Source organism: Periplaneta americana, chromosome 12 (assembly GCF_040183065.1).
Source record: "Periplaneta americana isolate PAMFEO1 chromosome 12, P.americana_PAMFEO1_priV1, whole genome shotgun sequence".
Taxonomy (NCBI): Eukaryota; Metazoa; Arthropoda; class Insecta; order Blattodea; family Blattidae; genus Periplaneta; species Periplaneta americana.
This window is the reverse complement of record NC_091128.1, coordinates 83392521-83417445: the sequence shown is the minus strand read 5'-3', so window position 1 is coordinate 83417445 and position 24925 is coordinate 83392521. Positions and strand designations below refer to the sequence as shown.

Below are 24925 nucleotides of genomic sequence, written 5' to 3'. Positions count from 1 at the left end.
CATTGTGCGCCCTTTATATGTTATGATTGTGTAAATCTACAGCTGGTCTGGGTGGCATTCGTGAATCCAACGCTGACAGATAGACCATCCTGCCTCAGTTCCTGATAGAGCCAGGTCCCATTCCTATCCACACACAAGTAGCCTGATAAGCCCCAGGGCCAGGAGCCCCAAGCCCTTCCTATATCAACATTGGAAACCTATACTACCTCCAAGACATCACCCTAGCTTATTTTTACTATTGCAGATAATAGATGAAATGAAGGGGAGGAGGAGAGTGTTGGTAGAATGATAGAAACGGTGAGTATCCCGAGAAACTCTGTAATGTCTGCTTTGTCTATCAGAAATTCCATCACGACCTGGCCCACTTGGATGGAAGACCAACACACTAGCACTTGGACCACGGACGCAGCATTAGGTTGTCATACTCTTTGGCTAATTATTACCTCTCAAAACACATTTGCAAAGCTCTTGCATAGAATGTTGTATGGGTGAGTCACTTCTACTCCTCTGTCAACATGTACACGAATTGTTCCAAGTTATTTAAAACAGATATAACTGGATATAATCTCTCACCCTATGGTAATGCAGAATTCCTGCACGGAAATATTATGTACTTCGGTACATCATAGTAATATTAGTCCTATCAAAATTTTGCATAGAATAAAACTTATCGGAAATCGTTTTTAAAGAAACTTTTGTTATGTAATATTTTTCATAAAAATCAATAATAAGCGAGCTATTTCGATTTATTTAATTAAGGCCCCCTTATAACCCCCCTTTCAAATATAGTATTTTGAATGCCATATAGCCTATAATCTAAGTTACAACGAACTTAATTTATATTCCAATTTTCATATAAATCGGTTCAGCCATTATCGCGTGAAAAGGTAAAAAACATCCAGACAGACATACAGGCAAAAATTTCAAAAAAGCGATTTTCGGTTTCAGGGTGGTTAATTATATATGTTAGGACCAATTATTTTTGGAAAAGCGAAAATTACCAGAAAAATTTTGGCTACAGATTTATTATTAGTATAGATTACACTAATCAGACTTCAGATGTATACAAACAATATTGTTTGTTGTTGTTCCTCTGATAAATATCGTCAAGTACTGCTTGATAAATAGGTAGGGGGCGGATTTTAGCTTAGTTGCATGTTTTATTCCTTAATTGCATATCATATGCTATCATTACATAAATGCATTTCAAATTATAACCAAAAATCAAGATTTTATACGGCATATATATATGTTTCAGCTTTTAGGGCATATAAAAGAATATATTTTATATTTTTTTTTTAGCAATGTAATGCTTAAACCAAGATTAAGAATACGGAAAATCGGAAAAGTGGGATACAGAAGAAACGAAGACATTGAAACATATTACAGTAGTTATATTTTATTTATTGCAATCTGACAACATGCAGACAGTGCACCATTGTCGGGGAGTCATTTTGGACAAATCTTTGGCAGTTAACAAAGCACTCAAGTAATAAGTTCATTGCTGACTCTGTGCAAATTAAAAACATTGGCATGTTACGATGGATGAAACTTGTGATTAAAAGAACAGTTATTCAAAACAAGAAGCCACCTTATTGTCTGCTCCGAACGCACATAAGATTTTGTCACTAGAATGCTGCAATATGATTGGAGCAGAAGTTACAGGAAGTGTTCATAGGCTTCGAATTTCGTCACCTATCAACAAAAATATAGGCACGATAATGCAGTTTTCCGTTTTTTTATTTGCCAACGTGGCAAATCAGAATACAACAGCAGCAGAACCAAAACGGACTGGATCAGTGGTTGATTACGGTTTCAGCTTCAATACAGGTAAAATTTATTAATATACCAGTAATTAATTTTCGCTGTGGTACATGACATAATAATGCTGTATGCTGAAACTTTTAGTGCAGCTCTACCAAGCTAAAATCTCACAAGCTGCTACTGATGAGCAAGGTATCAGTTCCAGCAATTTCTAAGCACTAATTAATGTGTTCTGATAAATTTTATATAATGATTAATCCTGATATGCTACTGAAACTCAATAAATATACGGCAAAAATTATCTGCCACAGTGGTGTGCAGTAGCGTGAAGTGAAGGGAAGCGGTGCCTGTATGTATGCCATTGCTTGACTGGGCTTCGATGCCTGTTGCCTACATACAGGGTTTCCATGGAATTGCTTCCCTGAAAACGTCATCACCGCATGCCGCTGATCTGCCACTCTACAGTAAATGAGTGAAATATGCAAAGTATTTGCCTGCTATCGTAATTTTCTGTGTAAACTCGCAGAAATAAATGTCACTGAAATATTATAAGGCATATAAGATTCCAATTTTTCGTTAATCAGAAATGTGGAATTATATAGTTAAATTATAAATCACAGGCTGCTTGTCTTCCTTTCTTCCCCCACCCCCCAAAAAAACTCATTACATCGGACACAGCAGTTATTTCAAAGACAATATGAATTTCAAATAGTGGTTTCAGTAGTCGAGTTCAGTATCAGCCAAAAATATGCAATAAGCTACATTTCTTTCTTCTGTTAAAAATAAAGATTTCCTGGAAATGAGTAAATGAAAACGGGATCAAAGCTCAAATGAATTCTTATGACTCTGATATTCACATTGTTTGTTACAGAATAAGTAGGCTTAAACATAAAGATATTGTTAGTTTGAGATGGACCCACCCACACAAGAAACAGTATATTTTTCATACTGCTACTCTTTACTTCATCTTAATAATCATAACTCTCATTTTTATAAAACTATTCAATATAAGAGCGTCTGCAGGTTTTAATTTCAGTAGAGGCAAAACACTTCCTCGATACGAATGATGTTAATTTTTAAGAGTAATATTTTCTGGTGATTATCTCTCCTCCTGATATATTGTAACGAAATCAACACATGAAAAATATACCGTTATGAACACATTATATTAAATCTACAATATACTAAAAAAAAGTCGACTTCAGCTGCCTCTACAGACGCCCCTGATTCAATAATAGCCTATATATTCTACAAAGTGGACTATATAATATAATGTAAATCTCCCTGCTTTGCATAACATTATTTATATTCCAACATGTTTTCTAACATATCAGCTTCAAATGTCATTTACACTTTCAATTTCAATTTAAAGTATTCTTCACCTCCGCCAGATTTCCATTTCCTTCGAAAATCTGATGTCTTAATTTTGGCAATGCAATGTTATAAATACATTTTTAAACCTTAATATTGAAATAATTTTATAAAAGACTAAAAGTATCAATATTATATGTAGGTAATAAGGAGCATTCGATTTTAGGTTGCTAATGATCCATATTTAAAGTACATGCAAGGGAAAATACATTATAGTGAATCTGTATTATTATTATTATTATTATTATTATTATTATTATTATTATCAACTTGAAAGTACTCAGTGCTTCACAAGATAGCTTTCATTTAAGCTTCTTATGCTAAATTTTCATTCCTTTAAGCTCACAAATTTTGACTACACTACACATCGTGCTAGTCTACTCCCAATGATCCATTTTCCAAGTATTTCGTTACATGACTAAAGTACAAAACTTTTAAGTTACTCTATGTAATGGCACCACAATATGGCTGTCAGACACGAATACTTGAACTGTGTGCAGCAGGCTGTGGATGGAGAGGCACATTTTTTAGTACCTTCATCTTCTTATGTGTAAGTCAATCTGTAAATGTTAACAGTATAATAAATACAGTAAGCTTAGTTTGTAATTCAGTATATGTAATTGGTTTTGATAAACTCTGCGCCAAGCATTAGAAATAATATTCTAGCTGTAAATTTAACTAATTATGTGCTACGATATGAACTATACTTTTCCAGTGATCAGAAAAAAAAGAAAAAAGAAATAATACTTCGTAACTGTTAGTATAAAATACCATATCTCAGAGTAAACAAACGTAGGTATTAATAATAACAAATATGAAATTATACCGGTAATACTTGGATACAAGCGAATGTTCCCAGTGTTACTGTTGGCAGACCAGCGGCAGGACCCTATGCTACCTTGTCACTGCTTGCATCTGCCAGGTTATAACTTACGTACTATGTTATTTTAATTACATTCGGTACTCACCCTCCTCACAGTAGTTGCTAGAAGTGTTATCCACCTTGTGTGATACATAATTCACATCATCGTAAGAAGCTATCATTCACACACATCAATTTCCCTGTACTAGAACGAATTTATGTCCAAATGTTTCCTTTAAGTTACTCAGCATATGCCTTAATTATTTAGTATTATTTTTCTATACAGGATTGGGTGGCCATAATATTTACGCCTAAAATTTTCCCTCATTCTGCCACATTTATTTTTTCATAACACAACACAACGTAGTATGATAAAAAAAATGCACTATTCTCAGCTGAGTCACTGCATGTCTCTACTGCCAGCTTTCAAGGACAGAGCCTCCACCATCGAAAATACATTTTTTGTTAATGACTGCTAGATGGGAGTACAGTTGTTCCATGCAATTCCATAAGGATTATAACATGACTTCTTTTGCAGTCACTAGATGGCGGTAAGGTGAAACTGATAAAAGTGGTTGTCTTAAAAGTCCATTACGCTGATCAATCTGTTACAAGTGATCAGGGATAATACATAAGTTTTAATCTTGAAAAATGTCATGAGTTCACAGATGCAAGTAACAGCTGTAGCAGGAGGGAGCTCCCTCTGGTGGCTGACACAGACACCAGGAATGCATTGCCTCATGTATATTAAAACAGATTCACATTCATATGTCGTTCATTTTTATCATTCTAGACCCAAAGGCTTGCTGCGACTCTTCTATTATTTGTTCTGATCGGCACAATGTTTATGTTCTGGGTGAACCATAGCTTGTGCTTATAGGTGGAATTTGTGATATGATACAGTATTTGGTGAGATGAGTCTCAGAATTCACCATGGGATTACCTTACGTTCTCCTCACAGTTGGGAAAACTTCGGAAAAAACTCAGCCAGGTAATCAGCTCAAACAGGTTTGGAATTCACATTCGAATACAGTTCATCAGATATTGAGTAAACTCACTAACATCTGATCTGTGTAAGTGGTTGCATTCAGCGCTTGCTCAGCCAAGCACAATAGTATAGTCACTGTCACCCTTGGCATCACACTATGTACAAGATATTTCAGAATATCATGACTAAAATTAAGTGGGATAACAATTTCATAAAGGAAACTCAGGTTTTGTAATACTAGGTGTTCTGTTCCTTATGAGATAGTTACAAAATTTAGCCAAATCAGTGCCTGATAGTCTGATGTTACAGCAATGGAAATTGCAAAACTGTACAACTTAAATACTAGTATAAAAGAACAAGCTAAAGTCAGGCTCATTAGTTTAAGTACAGTACATTAGAAGCTGGTACGTTAAAAATTTCATTCTTAAAATCACTTCAGATATGTGGTTTGGAAATAATTCCTGCACAGAAAACTATATATATATATATATATATATATATATATATATATATACAACTCTGTTATTAGAATGTTTAACTCCCACCATCAGTTTAATCTATTCATTCTTCTTTTTCTTCTTTAAAACATGCAACCAGTGTCTGCATCGATTGCACATGTCTCCTGTATATATATGTTGGGCAAGCTTTCAAAGGTTACTATTGTTTAGGATGGTCTCTATATCTTCCAACATTTTATTTTCAATACCGGAGAGTTTAGCTGTACATTACTGTGATGTGAGTACAGTTTACATATGGCTGTTGAAACAAATCCAGATTTATATCAGTAGGTTTTAGTCACGATGTGACAAAATCTTCAGTATTCTCTACAGGTTTGTACTTCCCTGTGAAGATAATGATAGACGAATATACTTCGCATTTAATTTCTGCGTTTCCTGTAGTCGAATTCAGACATTAGTTTTTCTAACTTCTAGTAATACATAATTGATTTATAATATACGGCTGAGATGCAGGCTTTCAATGATGTTTAGATTGTTGTGTTCTATTCATTCTGCAGACAACATTTATGAAACCGTGACAGTCTGACTCATCAAAATCACTTTATAATAGCCAATCTTTGGAAATGAATTAAAGTAATAAATATATATTAGTAATGTAGATACATTAATAATTAGGACCCACGACGTTTTTATGATGTATGAATTGACACAAAAATGAGCAATTTCCAACAAAAATAGGTATTTTATGTTAAAACACGCAGAAGTCTGAGTAGAAATTGTAAACTACGGTACTTTCTGTCAAAATAGTGAGCTGTAATTTTTGCAAAATTTTAGGATTTGATAAAGTGAGGAATTCTTTTTTAATACCATAATAAATAAAATTCTTAAATTGTGCTTCTAATCAAAACCCCGGCTTTCACCAACCAACTTACATTCCATAAGGCCTCTGTTACAAGAATTAGTTAAAATTTCATGCTTATAGTCATCATTAACCAACACGAATCAGATCTAAACAGATGTGTGTCTGCTTCATCTGATAGTCTCTTCACTGGTCCTCTGGACGTCACAAACCTGAAGGATTTATTATTTATTTGTAGAGGGTTTCTGTAGTTGTTCATTCGCAAAATATGCTGCAGCCATATGTTTTTTGTAGTTTCGAACTCTTTCTTTCTTTCTTCAGATGTATATCACTTTTAATTCTTCTTTTAAAGTATATTCATTTTTATATAAGTAGTCGAAAAATGTGTAACCTGCTGTTTTTCGAAAAAACCTCACTTCACTGACTGCAGTCTTTTTGTTTCAACGTCCAGATTTCAGTACCATATTGCATAGTTGGTAGAGCCAAAATATTGTATATTCTAAATTTTTAATATCTATTTCACGCTCATAATGGATAGAACAAATGAACTTTTTAATTAACGCTAAATTAATGTATTCGGTAAGTTCATATTTGCAATTACATTTAAAAAGATCACGTTGTTATTTAAAGCAATATTTTTCACTTAACATACATATTTTTTTTCATTAAGGATCTGACACTTCTCACAATTTAATTCGAAGTGGTGAAAAATTATTAAAATGAAACTGTCAGCTGTTCGAAATGTACTGTGTATTAATTCCTTAATAATTTTTTAATGGGGGATGATGAAAAGGGCTGCAAGAAATCTGCACATCAAAAGCACCTATGATCGTTGGATCATCGAATTATTTCGATGTATAAGCAAACATAATTAACTGTTAAAGTGTACACCAATGGTTCTTGTTAGATCTTCCAGTTACCAATTAGGCTTTGCCTTATGAATACCCTTAATTACTGTAAATGTACCTTGCCTGCTGCTAGCAGCTAGATGGAGTGCACTACAGTACCGGTACTGGCAATTTTTTTTCTAAAATGCGAAAGATAATATTTTTTCATGTTTTCAAAGTCATCACTGTTACACTTACATATATATGCACGCGCGCATACACAAACACATAAAACAAAGATAACTGAGGCCATCAAGCGTGAAAATAGTAACAATATGAATCTTTCTACCCTAATTTGTATCATAGTAGTCCATAATTGAAAACTAATTACGAAACAGATGTAAGTTGTTCTGTGAATAAATAATAAAAACAAGAAATAAACAATTCACTTTAATCACTGTTAAAAAAGACACTTTTAAAACTTTTTCTTCAGTAGAACTAATCCTGAAAAAGTCTATGAATTACTTAGCTACTGAACTTCATAATAATCTAACCAAACATGTTAGAGCACAAATTGACAGAAAAAATATTTATTAAACTGAATTGGCGCACTTCTCTTAACGGAATCATTGAAAATCTTCTTTATGATTTTTACAAATATCCAAAATGCAGAAGAGTAACAAAGTTTGTCTCTCTCCATCACAATGCAGACCACTGCACAATTTAACGAATTACTAACTGTCTGACAATATACAAATATATAACTTTAAATCTCGTGGGATCTAGCACCATGCTGGTACAAGGAAATTTTTCGTACCTCACACTCGAATTTTAAAATTTCCTCAATTTTCATTCTGAGGAAGGATTTCTCAACATCACTCACTTGAAGTTTAATATTTAACAGTTGTTGAAGAAGCTCTCGTTCCAGATTGAGACAAACTATTACAAGTTTGTAACTGAGGCAAAGTCAAAATAATGGGTAATTATAAAATAATCCGAGGTTATGACTATCTTCACAAGTTTATATATAAAATAACGTATTCTTTGTCATGTATTAGTATTTGTTATTTTTAAAATACCGGTATTCGTTGATTAAAATGAAACATGGTGCTATATCCTAAACTATGACATATCACTATGACGAGCTTCATACACAACCAGTTATGTTAACATGAGTGCAGAAAATTTTACTGGATTCATTGTTATACATAGTTCATTCATACTATAGGCACCAGATATGATGGAGTACGAGGGAACTCAAACAGTAACTGTTTTAAAACTAAATACTTTAAATATATTTAAGTCTGATATCATAGTAAGTATTGAAGATGGTGACAATCTAATTAATTAATGTTAAACTAATTCGTGAGGATGTTCTTATAAACAGTCTTACTCAGTTTCTTATAGAGTATGGTATCTCGAGAGTACCGATACCGATAATATTAGTTAAATTAGAGGAGAGATTTTTAATGTTGGTTATGTAGGTTAAATATGCGAACTGGTATTGAATATTTCGTATTTCACTAAAATGATCTGTTCAAACTAATCTACGAGAGTTTTTATTCTTAAATTCAAAAGTAGTCATATACTGGTAACAAATAAGCTGTTTACTTAAATAAGTATCCTACGAAGTATAGATAGCCTACTGTCAAAGTATATGAAAGGAAAGAAGCTTGAACATTACGTTTTAATATAATATTCGTATAATGAATGAAGAAGAAGAAGAAAAAGAAGCATCAGATGCAAAAATTCACATTCTGTGCCAAATTCTTTGCTCTAATTTTGAAATTAGCACTAACAGCTTATTCAACATTGTAATTTAATTAAAATGCAATATGATATACAATAGATAAAGCAACTTCTCCTATTTGTATCACCTTTTAAATTTTATACTGTACCAATTACCTCGTTTATGTTTATCTAATCTATATTCTCAATATGTCAACCTGTTATAGTAGTTATTGTCAACTCATATTAGTTTTACACTCTCAAGTGTCTCTAGTAGTATTGAAAGTCATATAGATGATGACAGTAAATACATTCTTTTGCTATAAATAAAATATACACATTTCAAAACATTATACATTTGACATATAAGACAAAAAAAATTGTATTTATAAATTATCGAATTACAATTATATATTAGATGTATAAAGCACCCTTTAAACATGAGATAAAGACGAATACAGAGTACAGAATTTCTAGCAATAGAGCCACTAAATTTCAGTCCAAGGGATTAAACAAGGACTTCGAAATATGTTAGAGTAGTTTATATTCATATAATAAATTCACAACATATTCTGCGTTCTGAAACATGACATTACAGTAAGATTGCAACATCATTCATTAGTGGCTAACAATAAGCATTAAGAATTAGTTCACACCCATAATAGAGAAAAGCTGAAAGAAAGTCCACAGTTTAAGTAATTCATATAGATATTAAATCCAAAATTATACTGGTATTTATAGGAATAAACACGAAAGCTTCAAAATTAAACCTATCTTAACAGTGTTACAGGCTTTTCGACTGCTGTTAATAAATTAAGGAATACGTATCCATGACAAATATGAGCTTGACCATCAAAGTATTCAGGTCATTACACGCTGTTTCAGTTCCCATAGTACTCTCATTTTAAAATGAAGCAACTTCCCGTCTCTTTCGTACATCTGTACAGTGCTGAGACCAGCACTTCACTGCTGCATATTATGTTAATAGAATATTCAGTTTACACATTCATGCAACACACTACCAATTTATTTACCTCTAAAAACATCACAGTTCAACTTTCCAACTTCATTTTTCTAAGCTGGAGGAGTAAGTACAATGAACTGGAAGGCAAGTTGAATCATACAGATACATACAGTACCGTACATAATTTTTTTAGATACGGTAACCACTTTTCAAGTATGTGGTAGACTATCATTAAATTTGTGCTGAGAGTTTCTTTGTTAATACACTAATGTGTAAGCAATACACTTGGGGGAGGGGAGAAAGAAAAAGGGAATTTCTAACAGAAAATATCTTTCATTATATAAGTTGAATCAAAAGGTTTTTCTGAAATTCTAGGTGATGAAAGATATGGCTATTTGAACAGAAAATATACCGGTATGTAACTTTTTTTTTTTTCTTTCAAAATTCGGCATTGTTTCAGTTCAGTTCATCAGGCGTCTCCCTTCAGGGTTACCTGCAGCTAGATAACTTCCTATGTTACTCTACGCTGCCAGAGGTCCCTGTCTTGCCAGTCTTCATCAGTTAAACCTCTGGATATCATTGCCAATCTCACTCCATCCATCCTGATTCTGCCACGACGTCCTCGTTTTTTTTTTCTTCGCCTGGGAATCCATTGAAGAATTTGCCAGGGTAGCCTATGACCTTCCATTCTCTGGACGTGTCCATACCAGGTTAAACGTTTCTCTTCTATCCAATCCATGATGGTAGTATTCCTACTCACAGCCATTCGGATGTCCTCTGTTCTCATCTGATCCATAACAGTCTTTCTAATACATTTCCTCCAGAAGTTTAACTCTGCCCTCTTCATACGTCTTTCTTATGCTTTGGTCATCTCCCACAATTCTGCACCATACAGTGTGATGCTCTCAAATAAAGAGCGAGAAGTTTCTTTATATCAGATGTACGCTTGGACTCCACAGAACAGGATGTAATATCCGTGTAAAAACTCTTCCTTGTTCTATTCTCCGTTGTACATCTACACGACTCCTACCTCTTGAGTCTATCCATGAATCAAAGTATTTGAAATCTGAATTCCATTTAATGTTTTCAATTCCAACGTCTAAATCTTTTCCATCCTGCATCTCACCCATGATCAGGTATTCACATTTATTGAGACTGGCTGTTAATCCCTAAGCAGTGTATTCGGTAAGAAGTTTCTTCACTAGGAACTCGGCATCCTCTCTATCTTGGGCCAATATTATCTAGTCGTCAGTGAATAGTAGAGAAAGAAGGTAGATCTCTTCAATTGGGATACCCATCCCTAAGCAACTCTTCATCCACTTTGTTAAAACCACATGTAAATATGCTTTAAAAACATTTGGTGACGTTGAACATCCCTGCATTAATCCCTTGTTTACGATGAAACTCTTCGAAAATAAATGGCCTTGTTTGATACAGCATACATTTGCTGAATAAAGCAACTTTAGTAGCGCAATGCTCTTTGTAGATATCCCTGCATGTTCCAATGCTATCCAAAAGAGACACCAAGGCACACTATCATATGCTTTCTCTAGGTCCATAAAGACTGCATTCCTACTATTAAGCTTTTCACAAACTTGTCTTAATATAAAAATATTATCTGTACATGATTTATCCTGCATTGTTTCAGAGATACAATACAAGTGTAATTTGAGACACAGTAGTATTATGATGCGATTTCTATTACATGGGGTTGCTATTACTTAATTAGGATTGTAATAAAATCAGAACAACATTAAAGTATCATTAAATAGGGTCTACTTTATTATTGTTAGTTAGAAAATGCCCATTTGTACCAGCAGTATAGCAATATTATATCAACATTTATTTTACTGCGGAACCTTACTTTTCTTTACAAGATTTGATCAAAGTGTCCTCCATGAAAAAAAAAAAAATGAAAAAAAAAAAAAAAACGGACATGGAACGTAATACCATTTCAATGCGCACAATATTACACAATAGTATGTTTTTGTGCATCTCTGATGTTTTGCAGTAAAATTATTAAATCGGGTTTATTCACTAGTCAGAAGAACTACTTGCATTCTTGAGGGTAGTGACCTAACTTGTCTTTTAGATTCGACCATCAAAGGGAGGAGTTTGTTTACGAAGCATAACCCCCTCTAGTCATGACATACTATATACAGGTATAGAAAGGCTGCTATACACAATATGACATCGTATATTAGAATATTTAAACTAATTATTTCGAAACTATTCCAAATAATGGATTTATTTACATGACCGGTATTTATTTATTTCAAGCAACATTACCAATATCTTTCATCACCTAGCATTTCACAAATACCTTTCGAATCACTTGGTACCTTTGCTTTAAAACTTACCTATCTCAACAGTTTCAGGGAACATTTATAAAGTTTTAGTTCATGAGCAAACAGTTTCTTGATTAATATCTATATAAATTGGTATTATTCTGAACCATAGAACTCTGTTTCCAACTTGCTGAACTTATTGTTAAACATTATGTGTAGCTATTCATGATGGATCAATATAACAGGACGTATTTTTTTCTAGTCTTCATGAAATGAAACAAAATGCAAGTGCAGTATTTAAAAACGAATGCATGCATATAAACTAAATCCGTCATACAGAATCAATGGAGACTGTACCGGTATTTCTGTTGTGAAATGCAAAAATCGCGTCTACATCATTACCATACTGCTGTGATCTTATTTTAAATAATATTTACTTGTGATAAAAAAGGGCAAAATTATAACACTAGAAAAGGCATTATGCTTAGGTGTAGATATATTAATTCTGTAAAACTTTCTTAGGACTGTACAGTTACGGTATCTAAAAAATGTTCGAATACTATTTTTTTCTACGAAGAAATGTACCGTAATATTTTAATTATCATCTCCTTTATAATAGTAAATAAGAGTTAAAACTGTTTAATCTTTGCAGTAGTTTCATCAGTTCATTTATCTATATCCAAAGACATGTGTTATTGCTTTCCAGGAAAAACTGTCTGTGCATGAATTAGTAGGCTACAATTTAATAAATGATCGCATTATTACAGACTTATAATCTTGACATATTCCACATTATTTTAATACCATGTAACTTACATAAAAGAATCGTGTAGTGCAGAAATTCTGAAATTGCTTCTTTTCATCATAAAGTGCAAAACATTCTACCAGTACCATCAATATATTGATCCACTGTTTGCTACTTAATTTTTCATTTCTTAACACTGTATCTAGTAATGGCAATTTCCCGTTCTAATTCTGCATTTACTTCCTTCAGGAATGAGAGGGGAAGGAGAAATTAATGAGAATCTGTGATGTGCAATTATTTGTTTACAATAATAACTTAGTAATTAGAAGAAGAAAGGAAAAAAGTAATCTAAAAGAGAGAAAAATATAATCTTACGGTGGTTTATATAAAATGTGGTAAACAAGCATCAGTAGTGCAATGCATCACACTATAATCACAACATATTACCAGTACAAAGTTAAATAATTATCAACGCCTGTTCTGATGTGTTATGCAACATGCAACAAAATCCTAAGTTAGGTTACTAAATAAGACACTGTCCATACAAGGGACATTGCCACCTCTCTTTACCACTACCACTGTAGGTTCACTTGAAACTCAGAGTCCACTTATGATGGATTGTGTCAACTTCAATGTTTGTTTCTTAAGGACTTTAAGAATTTGGAGAGGGAAGGTAAAGACGATTTCCAAACAATGAAACACTGCCGAATAAAAGGTAAAATGCTGATATTTTTTAGGAGACCTTCAATCCGAAAAACACATCTTTATGCTCAAGCTTTATTTACAAACTGCCGGAAAGAAAGAGTCGTACAAAATGCTGTAATTTAAGTAACATTAAAACAAAATACTAAATTCATTCATACCAAAACAATTTCAGAATAATATGACAATATTTATAATTTAGCATCAGTCACTGTTACTCAAAATACTAGTAGAAATGTGTCATCAATTTCATTGCCCTATATGTGTATTCAATAATTAAATCCCAATGACAAAATCTGTTATCTCAAGTAAGTACTCTCATGTTACACAATTAATTCCTGAAACAGAAGTTCTCATACGATCTCCACAAATATAATGAAATTAATATCTTTTTTACTTTATTAAAAAAATTTCAATTTTTACAAGAAATTTTTCGTGAATATTTTTGTTAATTTTCTTTGCACTTTTTCCTAATTCATTAGAAACACAAAACTAATAAAATTAGATCAGATTAAACCACAATTTTTAATAGCCAATATTAGAATCTTAAAATAATTTTTATTTCTCATTTAATGACGACACTAGTTAATAAAGGAGTTAATTGGCTATTCCAACAACTCTACTTTTCCATTCTATGGGAGTGCACATAAAAGAAGCAGGCTTCCAGCAAACAGGCAGTCATTGTCACTCAGTATAGAGACTGTTCACATGTTATAAAATGACGCCAACAATAGGAGAAGCAGATTCAGACTTCAGATAAACTTGTCGAAATTGAAGTTCATCAAAGTTTAATTCTTTCCCGCCATTTGCACATACTGTTGCACGTGTAATTAAAATGGATGGCGAGGCTTTAATTGCTGCTGTATTTAAGTAATCTTTGTTATGGAATAAAAGAAACGATTCGTCATAAAAAATATTCAGAAGTGTTGGAGAGAAATATATGAACACTGAATGAAGATAACAAGTGATATACAGATCTCAAACTGTATTAAGGGAATATAACCTGAAATTTATTTTTCTAGAAACATATAAATAGCACTACAATTAATGCTGGTATTATCATGAAATAATATGATATACTTCCTCATCTTCATCCTTATCCATTCCCAATACTACATTTATACATACACATACACTCACCCTAGTATACGACATAACTCTCCACAGATACACATCATGAACAGTGTGGCCTGCCAAAGTGGTGTACAACTTGAAAACGAGTCACAGTTCTGCCATCTATTGTAATATGTGGAACCCGAATCACATAAGTGAAGAAGGTAGGCATTGGACACACATGGTTTCCTTCCTTCCTCTCTACCCCCCACCACTCCTAGCCAGTGCACACAAAATAAATTGTTGGCACTGAAAAGTGCGCTTTTTTTGTAAGCGTGATGATTTGCAGTCGACAAACACAGACAAATCTGCTCTTTTAAGATAAATTGTTGTAAGTTAGGAAATAATATACTAAAGTTTTCCAGATATAAGAAATACATGGTTGTATTTTCCACTTTTAAGAATGAAATTCCTAATCATCAGATGAACTGAGAGACATCTTTAACCCTTCGTTACTCGCATTAAATTTCGTAACACCAGTACTCACCTGGATTACAATGGTAATCCACTTTTTTTTTTTTTTTTGTTTACAGACAAGCTTTAAACATTGCAATTAGATTTAAATGTTATGAAATATATTGTTTTCAGTTATTACAGTAATGAGAATGGATATGTTACGCATAACGGAACATATTGAATGTAAATATTAATAATGAAATATATTATAGTACACAAATTGCATTCCAGTGACATGTTTGCATAATATTTCCACACTGGACGTGTCTTTGAGTCATAATTTGTTGTTGCACCATAGTTATGAGTTAGTTCACCATCATCATAATTATGTAGGATATCTAGCATTGTTGCTCACTCGCTGTTTGAAGGTCACCTGAACTCTTGATGTAATCTCTCCCGCAGGAAACGCAAGTTCACTACTGCTAACCTTTCTTAAGTCATATTTTATAACTAAATACCTCGCTCAGTGGTGTAGCAATGAAAAAATTCAGGGATGTTACAATCATTCTCACTTCACTTGTAATATTTTACATAAGTTTTTGTGTATTGTAAGAAGGATATTGATGCACTTTCATTTTTATGTTTGCTGTTCACACTTTACACACGTGAGTCTAATCTACATCTGATTCAATTATCTGAGTAGACCTAAGCATTTCTTCTACACAGTTCAAACAAATTACATCTGAATGAGTAGGAAAAATTCTCAAGCACTGGAAACAAGATTATCTTGTGCTCTTGTTCCTTGTTCTACCACACATGTAGCACCTACTAATACCTTCTGGCCGTGTTCCTTCTTCTTGACTTGTTTGTGGATTGCCTAAAAGTTGCTCTCCTCTTCTCTTTATTTCTCTTGAAATTGTCTGTTGGGTGATATGCTCGAAAATTAGTGGCTTCATTAGGTCCAGAGCAAGGGTTTTTAGGAAGTTTTTCCGTAGAATTTTTTTTTGTTTGCAGAATAAACAACAAGGGCATTGACACCTACTATGTTTAATAAGTCAAAGAAAATAGTCAGAGGCCAGCAGCGTGAATTTCTGCTTACATCATAGGCTGAGCATAACTGTTTCAGGATATCCATAGCAGATTTAGTTCCTATTATAGAACGATATTATTTCAGGTTTCTGGCTTCCTCCCGTTTCCTCATGCATTGCCTTATCATAATGCATGAGTGATAATGCTAACACACTTTTGTTTTTCTTTGGTACATACGAAATAATTGTGCAGCTTTCATTGAATCCAAACAATGTACTGTTAACTTGCCTGTCTTGACTAGTTGTGAAATGGGGAGAGATTTCTCTTTTGTTTTTTTCAAGGTTCCTACAAGTGTAATTTTGTCATTTTCTAGAAGATCTAAACACAGAGGTATGCTAGTGAACCAGTTATCGGTGGTCACATTTCTTCCTGTTCCTTTGATGGGATGAACCAGCCTCTTCATCACTGCATGTGCACTGTTACTTTGGTGAAATGGACCATCTGGTTGAATACCAGCATAAATTTCCAAGTTATGAGTGTAATATATTTTCACATCCACCATAGCAAAAATTTTGATCCCATATTTTGCTGGTTTAGTAGGTATATACACTTTCATGGGACATCGTCCTCTCAATGTAACCAACTGCTCGTCTATAGTTACATATTCGCTTGGAATGTAGCACCTTTGTAAATTCTGAACAAATAACTCTAACACTTCACGTACAGCAGCCAGTTTATCAATTTCTTTCCTTTCCTGCCTGTTATGAATGTTATCAAAGCGTAGACATCGTAACAAAAATTGGAATCTATTGTAGGTCATAGTCAGGTAAATTGACTCTATACCTGTGCCATTTTTATCCCATAGTTCTCTTACGTTCAGTCTTCCTGATTTCAAAGCGCCAGCAAGATACAAAATACCCAAGAGTGCTCTAATTTCAACGTCATTTGTCACTTTGCAATCTCTGTGACGTCCGTAATTATGCTTCACTTTTTCAATATAAATATTGGTACACCTTACTATTACGTTGATTATTGTCTGATCAATTAAGCAGTCAAAACACACTGTGTGTGTCCGCGCATTTTTTGCAGTTCTTTTAGGGCCTGATAAATGAATCACTATATTTTGTGCTCTTCTTCTCCCTCGTTGAGCTACTGGTTCTTTCTGCCAAATTGTCATGTTGTCTCTGCCCGTATAGCAGTTTCCATCATTTATAGACATTAGTCTTTCATCATCATCACCATAATCATCATCCTCCTCCTCCTCCTCCTCATTATCTTGTTCTGAATTAGAATCGTGAACTTCATTCAAAAGATCTTCTCTGTTGCTTTCATAATCACTTTCATTTTCAATGCCATCACCCAGATCTAGCCACTTGCAAATTTGCTTGTATTTTCCGTACCCATTGCAGCCAACTACAAAGAGGATGGAACGATATCACACATTTTTTTCATAAAGTTACTGCATTGTATCACTCAAAACCATATAAAAACAATTTCATTTATCTGATAACGTCAGTACTCGCGTGGATTACAATGGTAATCCACTCGGAAAAATTGTATATCACTTGATAAAACTCCGTATAACTTTGCAAAGCGTTGCGACAAATATGTCTAAACACCAGTAATGCCTCACTTAGACTGTGACGAGAAATTGCATTGACGCTCACCTATGCAGTGCTGTAGGCCGTAATACAGGATTAAATATCAATGGATTACCATTGTAATTCACGCGAGTACTGAAGGGTTAATAATATGTATGCATAAGTGAATCTCAACTTAAGTTGTGTGGCGAACAAGGATTAGATTGACAGGTTTACTTGCTTAAAAACAAGTTAATAAATTGTGTGCTTACCCATTTATGGAAATGAAAGATTTTTTTTAAATATAATATACCATCATATTTCAGACTTATTTACAAACATGTTTCAGACTTCAAAATTATCATTCATAATATATCACCTTGCTTTATCCTCATATCAAACATTTAATACGACTAATTTGAACATTACATCATTTGCTGGGAATAGGATAGGATTTGTAAGAAATTTATTAAAGATTTCTTTCCTTAAAAAGCTGAATACCGGTACTTAAAAGTATTTCATGTAAGATGCTTTTAGTATGCTATGATAATAAATTTCAGGTATTATTCTGACAATGCACGAAATGATTTAACTTAGGCGTTGAAGTGACTGAGAAAGACTATTTATTATTCACTTGTCTCATTAAGAGGACAAGCTTCTGATTGTAAGACTAGCAATGTACTTGCTGCTGCACTGTTTTTGTAAAATTTTTAAAGCATAAACTTCAATGTAATCTTTAAATGTGTGATTTGGTATCCCAGTCAGATAAGAACAAAATTTTAACTTCATATTAATATTTTCACTGCCATAATTCCATTAATTTAAATGTGAAATTAATACAATAATGTAGGATAAGGTTGTAGAATACGTGAGGACAATATTTTACGGCCACAAATTTTTTCTTCTTTAATATTTTATTCATCCATTTTATTTTGTCTAGAATGTACTGGAATTTATGTTCGACACTCTAAAAATAAAAACATTAATTTCTAGCACTACCTAATTTCGTTTATGATACTTTTATAAATTCATGAATTCATGTCAATGTAACTTTGTACACATTACCAGTCAATTAAACTTTGAAACATTATCATTCATGTGGGTTTAAAAAAAAAAAAAAAAAGAGTGCACGCAATTTTATGGCGATTTTGGTGGCAGGGGGGAATGATTCTAGGCTGTCACTCTTCCTGTGTAAACAATTTAAAACACTTTCACTTTTGCTTGTTTAACTATTTTCATTTAATTACTTGAGTTGTGATACTTATTCATTGCACGGTTGTCATTCTGAAATTCAGCATTGCTATACAACATTTTAACTTTTCATAACCGAGCCCTCTCCACAACTTAACAGCATGAGTTGTCATTGACTGATGCTCTAACACTCACATGTAGTCACATTAAGATATTAAGAGATATTTCAGTTAAAAGAAGTTTTTATAATATATTTTCGGAACACGTACATTATTTCTTTTTGTTTCAATAAAAATGTTCATGTACCAAAGAATGTGTCACAGACTATTATTCCTATTCGTTTTTTATTACCATTCTATTACAATATAGACATTGTTCATTTAGTGAATAGAAAGTTTCTAATACAGGGGGAAAGGAATTGGCCACCTTACCCCATTATCTCTTAGCTTAATTGTCTCATGACTGATGCCTTATTGGTGTCACTTATGAGGTTCCAACTTGTCTTCAGACAGTTGACTACACAACAAATTCTAATAAACAGCAATTAGGAATACCACTTTTTAATTATCTATCTACAATATTCCATAAAAAATCCCTTTCAAATTCAATTTTTGAAACCATATGTGATGTTAAAAATCGTCAAGAATCAATTTACTTAAAAACTAACCTTAATGCACATTTTCCCCATCATTGATACCAAGAAATTAAAAAATAAATGTGAAAATTTTTTTTTTAGTTTTTTATATAAAAACAAAGCTTTATGATGTTTCATTGAACTCTATCATATATGCACAGTTTCATTATCCTATGTTTATATAGAGGCACTTCTTAGCATCTAAACAACTTGTACTCCATGGTAAAATGGTAAAAAGAATTTGCTGTCACATTTCAATAATCATCTTGTGAATCTAATGCATGCATTTCATTTTTTTTTAAATACTACTTAGAACTGTAAAATATGGCAACAAAAACAATCTTTCATACTTGCATATTTAATACCACACTACCCATAACTCTCAATGTGGACACAACAATAAAATAACATGGATTACAGAAGTCACGTATACATTTTAATAATACAAATCTAAAATCAAATCAGTGTTATAAATACACTTCTTCAGCAAGCTGTCGATATTAATTCCCAACAACTTGGTCTCAGCACTGCAGTTCAATTCTTGTGGAGCATTTACATCATAGGAGTGACTGGCCCCGATTCCTTTTCCACAGCCTTAAATATATTGGAGAGTTCGTCAACCAGAGTCTCATAGCGGTATGCCACTCTTATGTCAGGGACATTTGTTCGTGTGATGTCATTTCCTGCAACACCTTCTTTTGTATAGTTTGGTCCTAACCAATACTGCTTCATCTGGAAAAAAAGAAGTCAGTTATGTTTGAATGTAATGCCATTGCAAGAAGATGCCTGTGATGTAAAATTGCTTGTTTTCACCAATGAAATGGATTAAGAAATAGAGACAAGCTCATGTACACGTTAGCCAGTAATCTCCGAATTTGAAATGGGCAAGAAATGGTAGGAAATTTGCTTGGAGCCCTCTATCAGAGAGATGTTTCTTCTACATATGATGTAGGTATTGATAAGACTCTCCAGATCAAGAGCCGAGTCTGTGGCTCAGCATTAGATGCACTGGCCTTCCATCCAGATGGCCAGGTTTCGATCTTCGGCCAGATCATAAAGAAATTTGTATTGAACAAAAACATTACAAATGGTTTTTTCGGGGTACCCTACTTCCATTTTCTAGTTCAAGTGTTTCAAAACAATTTTTCCATTTTAATAATATTGATATAATGGTGTTGTTCTTGTAAATAAATGTAAGTTCAAGATTAATTATTATTCACTTGCTACCTGAAATAAAATGGGCAAAGATAGTTTGTATGATTGTCCCTTTCCATCACATGGAATGGCAAAACAACAATAGCAATAATAATGATGATGATGATGATGATGATGATGATGATGATAATAATAATAATAATAATAATAATAAACTATAATTCAGAATGCAGGTTATCGGATCTCTCAATTTCCTACCTTATGGGGAAAGCCACTCATGAGAACACTGTTTCGTGCCAGTTCACACATATCACATGAGCTCAATTTCCACACCTGCGCTGCAATACTGTATTCTTCCATTAACGGTTCCTGAAACAGCCAACGTGTATTATATACTGTACAGAATCTGTTATAAAAGTTATTAAATACATGAAAGAAAACAAGTGGCAATTTCCAGTTTTCATAACAATAACAATGTTGTCTATATATCTATATCTATCTAAACAGCAGTTTTAGAGCGTCAAGTGATGAAGCTATAGACATAGTCAAATGAACATATTACATATAAAAACTAAAAAATATTTACAGACGACTCAAAGAATTGATATAAAATGGATTCAAAAATTAGCCATCACTCAAGAGATCTTTCAAAAAGTCTGACATAGCAATTGAATTGAATGTACGTTTGGATTTAGTTAATCTAAGCATGGGTTCTAATTGGGATTTTCCAGTCTTTGATAAGATCAAAAACCGTGATTGAACTGATAGAACCCTTGTAGTGAATTTCGGTGAAGTCCAGAGGGCCTAATTAGTCAAATCCACTCTTCTCACCTACACACTGGGGTCCCCTGAGATCTTTTAAGATCCTAAAGAGGAAAGCAATGAGAAACTACCGCATTTACCTTTCCCAAGAAAAACTGCAAACATGGCATGATTAGCCTTTCCACAGTCATATACTTGGGATGTATTATAAGCAGTAACATGAGCTGATGCCAGGAAGTCAAAAAGAGGATAGCAATGGCAAAGGAAGCAGGCCTCTGGGAAAAGAACTAAGGAAGATACTAGTAAAGTGCTTTGTATGGAATGTGGCATTGTATGCGACAAACATGGACATTACGACGAAGTGAAGAGAAATAACTAGAAGCATTTGAAATGTGGATATGGAGAATAATGGAGCATGTGAAATGGACAGGCAGAATAAGAAATGAAGCTGTGTTGGAAAAAGTGGGTGAAGAAAGAATGATACTGAAACTGATCAGAAAGAGAAAAAAGAATTTGCTGGGTTAGGTACTGGTTGAGAAGAAACTGCCTACTGAAGGATGCACTGGAAGGAATAGTGAACGAGAGAAGGGTTCTGAGCAGAAAAAAATATCGGATGATAGACGACATTAAGACATATGGATCATATACGGAGACTAAGAGGAAGGCAGAATATAGGAAAGATAGGGGAAAGCTTGATTTGCAGTGAAAGACCTGCCCTTGGACAGAACAACATGAATGAATGAAGAATGGTTCAAGTAAATGAAAATTCATCCTAGTGATATTGATGTATATCAGCCAATTTATCATAATCACATACATTTAATATAGCAAACAGAATACATCTGAGACTCCCACGTCAATCAGGGTTGGGCAGATAAAACCGGCCCCATCTCATGTCATATGATTTGGAAAATAAATTATGTAGGGTATTGATTTCTTTTCTTTCTTTTTTCTTGAAAATGTAATTATGTTGGCTATACTGTATCTTCCGCGTGTTTTGTGTCATTGTTGTTGCGCCATTGTTGCTTATAACCTCTTCTGGTTGCTGTTTAAAAGTCAGACATTCTAAACACATGTAAAGAGTTGTTTTTTAAATAAGCATGACTTATTCAATACCAGAGCGAATATTCATTGTGGAGGCGTACATACAGACCAGCTGTATTAAGGAAACACAACAATTATTCAGAGACAAATATCCGCTTCGCTCAGTACCAGCGAAAAGCAGCATTCAAGATTTGGTGCGAAAATGGCATATGACTGGATCCATCAAAAATGTAACAAGGAACAGAACTCCTTCTGTCCGGACTCCTCAACTTACGGCGCGAATTAATGAATTTATGACTAGGAGTCCTCGAAAGTCTACCACGAGATTGGCTCAAAAGGTTCATGTGAGTAGGAGAACTTGTGGACGTGTGTTGAAGTGTTTGAAATTCAAACCGTACCGAGTGACAGCTGTACAACAATTGAAAGAGCCCGATAGAGATAAACGTGTAAATTTCTGCCGCTGGTTGTTGGACATGGTTGCAGATGGTCATTTGGACCCGCTGATGTTCATCATGAGTGATGAGGCTTGGTTTCATCTATAGGGATATGTAAACTCCCAGAACAACAGGTATTGGGCGACTCAAAATCCTAACCTATTGTTCGAGCAACCCCTGCACGACCAAAAGATCGGTGTGTGGTGCGCTATGACTGTGAAATGCATTGTCGGTCCAATCTTCTTCGACACCACAGTCAACACAGATGTCTACTTGACCCTTCTTGGAGGAATTATATCCCCAGCTGACAGAAGAGGAGAATAATTACTGCTTCTTTCAACAAGATGAGGCAACATGTCACACATCTGAGAGGTCACTTGCCCGTATTCATCAGATGTTCACTGAAGAAAGGACTGTGAGCAAAAACTTATGGCCACCGCGGTCACCAGATTTGTCAACATGTGATTTTTATTTATGGGGGTACTTGAAGGGAAAAGTGTACGAACAGAATCCCCATACCATTGATGATCTCAAGGATAATATCAGGAATTGCATCTGCAGTATCACCCAAGAGGAATTGTCACGTGTTTTCATGAATCTGTTAAAACGTGCACAGAAGTGTCTAGATGCAGATGGAGGGCACTTCCAACATTTATTATGAAGGTAAATGCATTTTATTTTCATTCCATTTGAAGTTTGTTTCAAATCATTAGTACCTATCAACGTCATAACACGGGCCGGTTTTATCTGCCCAACTCTGTATAATCCAAAATAATACCTAATTGCTTCAGTGAATATGATTTAAAACTAAAACTCATATTCCTTAAATATTTAGCACACTGTAAAAGTGCAGCGATTCTTGTGGTATATAAAAGAAGTATTTGGACCAAAATGCAAGCAAAAGGTGAGAAAAATAAAAACTAATAAACGATTACTAACACATGAAAGACTCCAAATACTGTAGCTGAAATCAAGCCAGGCTAAGTTACGTCATAATAAGAATGAACTATAATGGCCTACCAGAATTTATTTCTATTATTAAACAAGAAGGCAGAGATGCAGGAATGGTTAGTAATCCAAATTAAGATGGTCAAATGATGTGGAGATCCTGCGCCCATGTTTTATACTAGTGATATGGGGATATGACAATACAGTTGGTTGCTTGACGGTTGTCAGCCCACTTTGAGGTCTGTGGATACAGAGGGGAAAAATTGGATCTGCGTCTGGTAGAGTTCCCGAGTAGCTCAGTTGGTAGAGCATTGGTACATTTAACCAAAAGTTCTGGGTTCGATACCCAGCCCAGGAACAATTTTTCCTTCGAAATTATTCAAATTAACTTTATAGGCAGTTATACCTGAAAGCTTGATTTGCATAATACAAGTCACTGTTCGTTAACAGAAAACCACAATTTAAATCACACAGAGTTAGTGTGCACTCATTGTTGGTTGCTTGACGGTTGTCAGCTCACTTTGAGGTCTGTGGATACAGAGGGAAAAATTGGATCAGTGTCTGGTAGAGTTCCCGGGTAGCTCAGTTGGTAGAGCGTTGGTACGTTTAACCAAAGGTCCCGAGTTCGATACCCGGCCCCGGAACAATTTTTCCTTCGAAATTATTCGACAATACAGTAGGTCTACTTACAAAATTTGTAGTGACGATTTCTTTTTTTTAATTTCTCAATTTCTTTCTAGTTCTCTGAAACTCGAACAGCACATTTGAGAACCCTTTCCAGCATATCAGATGAAAATCACGGCCCTAGCCTAGCTTACCTTTGTGAAGTGGAACTGTAATGGGTCGTCAGTAGAGAGACTGACACACAACCCACGAGCCAAGTATTCAGGTAGAGGGTTGCGGTGATAGTTGAGGAACAATGAATTGTTACTGAGGGGGGACATGGCAATGCCGATTTGGGCCAGGTAGTATAGATACTGCAGCACTGGAACCTGAAATAGGTATACAAACATTACACACACGCATATACCCAAACACCTCGATATAAGCTTATGTTCTTTTAATTTTTACACTTAAAACAAC

At 34.0% G+C, this 24925-nt stretch overlaps 1 protein-coding gene across 7 annotated transcripts in view; it reads right to left on the bottom strand.

The window, feature by feature from the left end:
• Positions 1–13617: 13617 nt before the first annotated feature.
• Positions 13618–24925, bottom strand: part of AMPdeam (AMP deaminase) — a 343486-nt gene continuing 332178 nt past the window's right edge. For all 7 annotated transcript variants that reach the window (XM_069841642.1, XM_069841644.1, XM_069841641.1 and 4 more), the window contains 3 exons: positions 24661–24834; positions 20913–21023; positions 13618–20231 (listed from right to left, as the gene is read on the bottom strand). In XM_069841642.1, the coding sequence (XP_069697743.1) occupies positions 20052–20231; positions 20913–21023; positions 24661–24834 (465 nt within the window). In that variant the 3' untranslated portion in view covers positions 13618–20051. The remainder of the gene's footprint in view (positions 20232–20912; positions 21024–24660; positions 24835–24925) is intronic.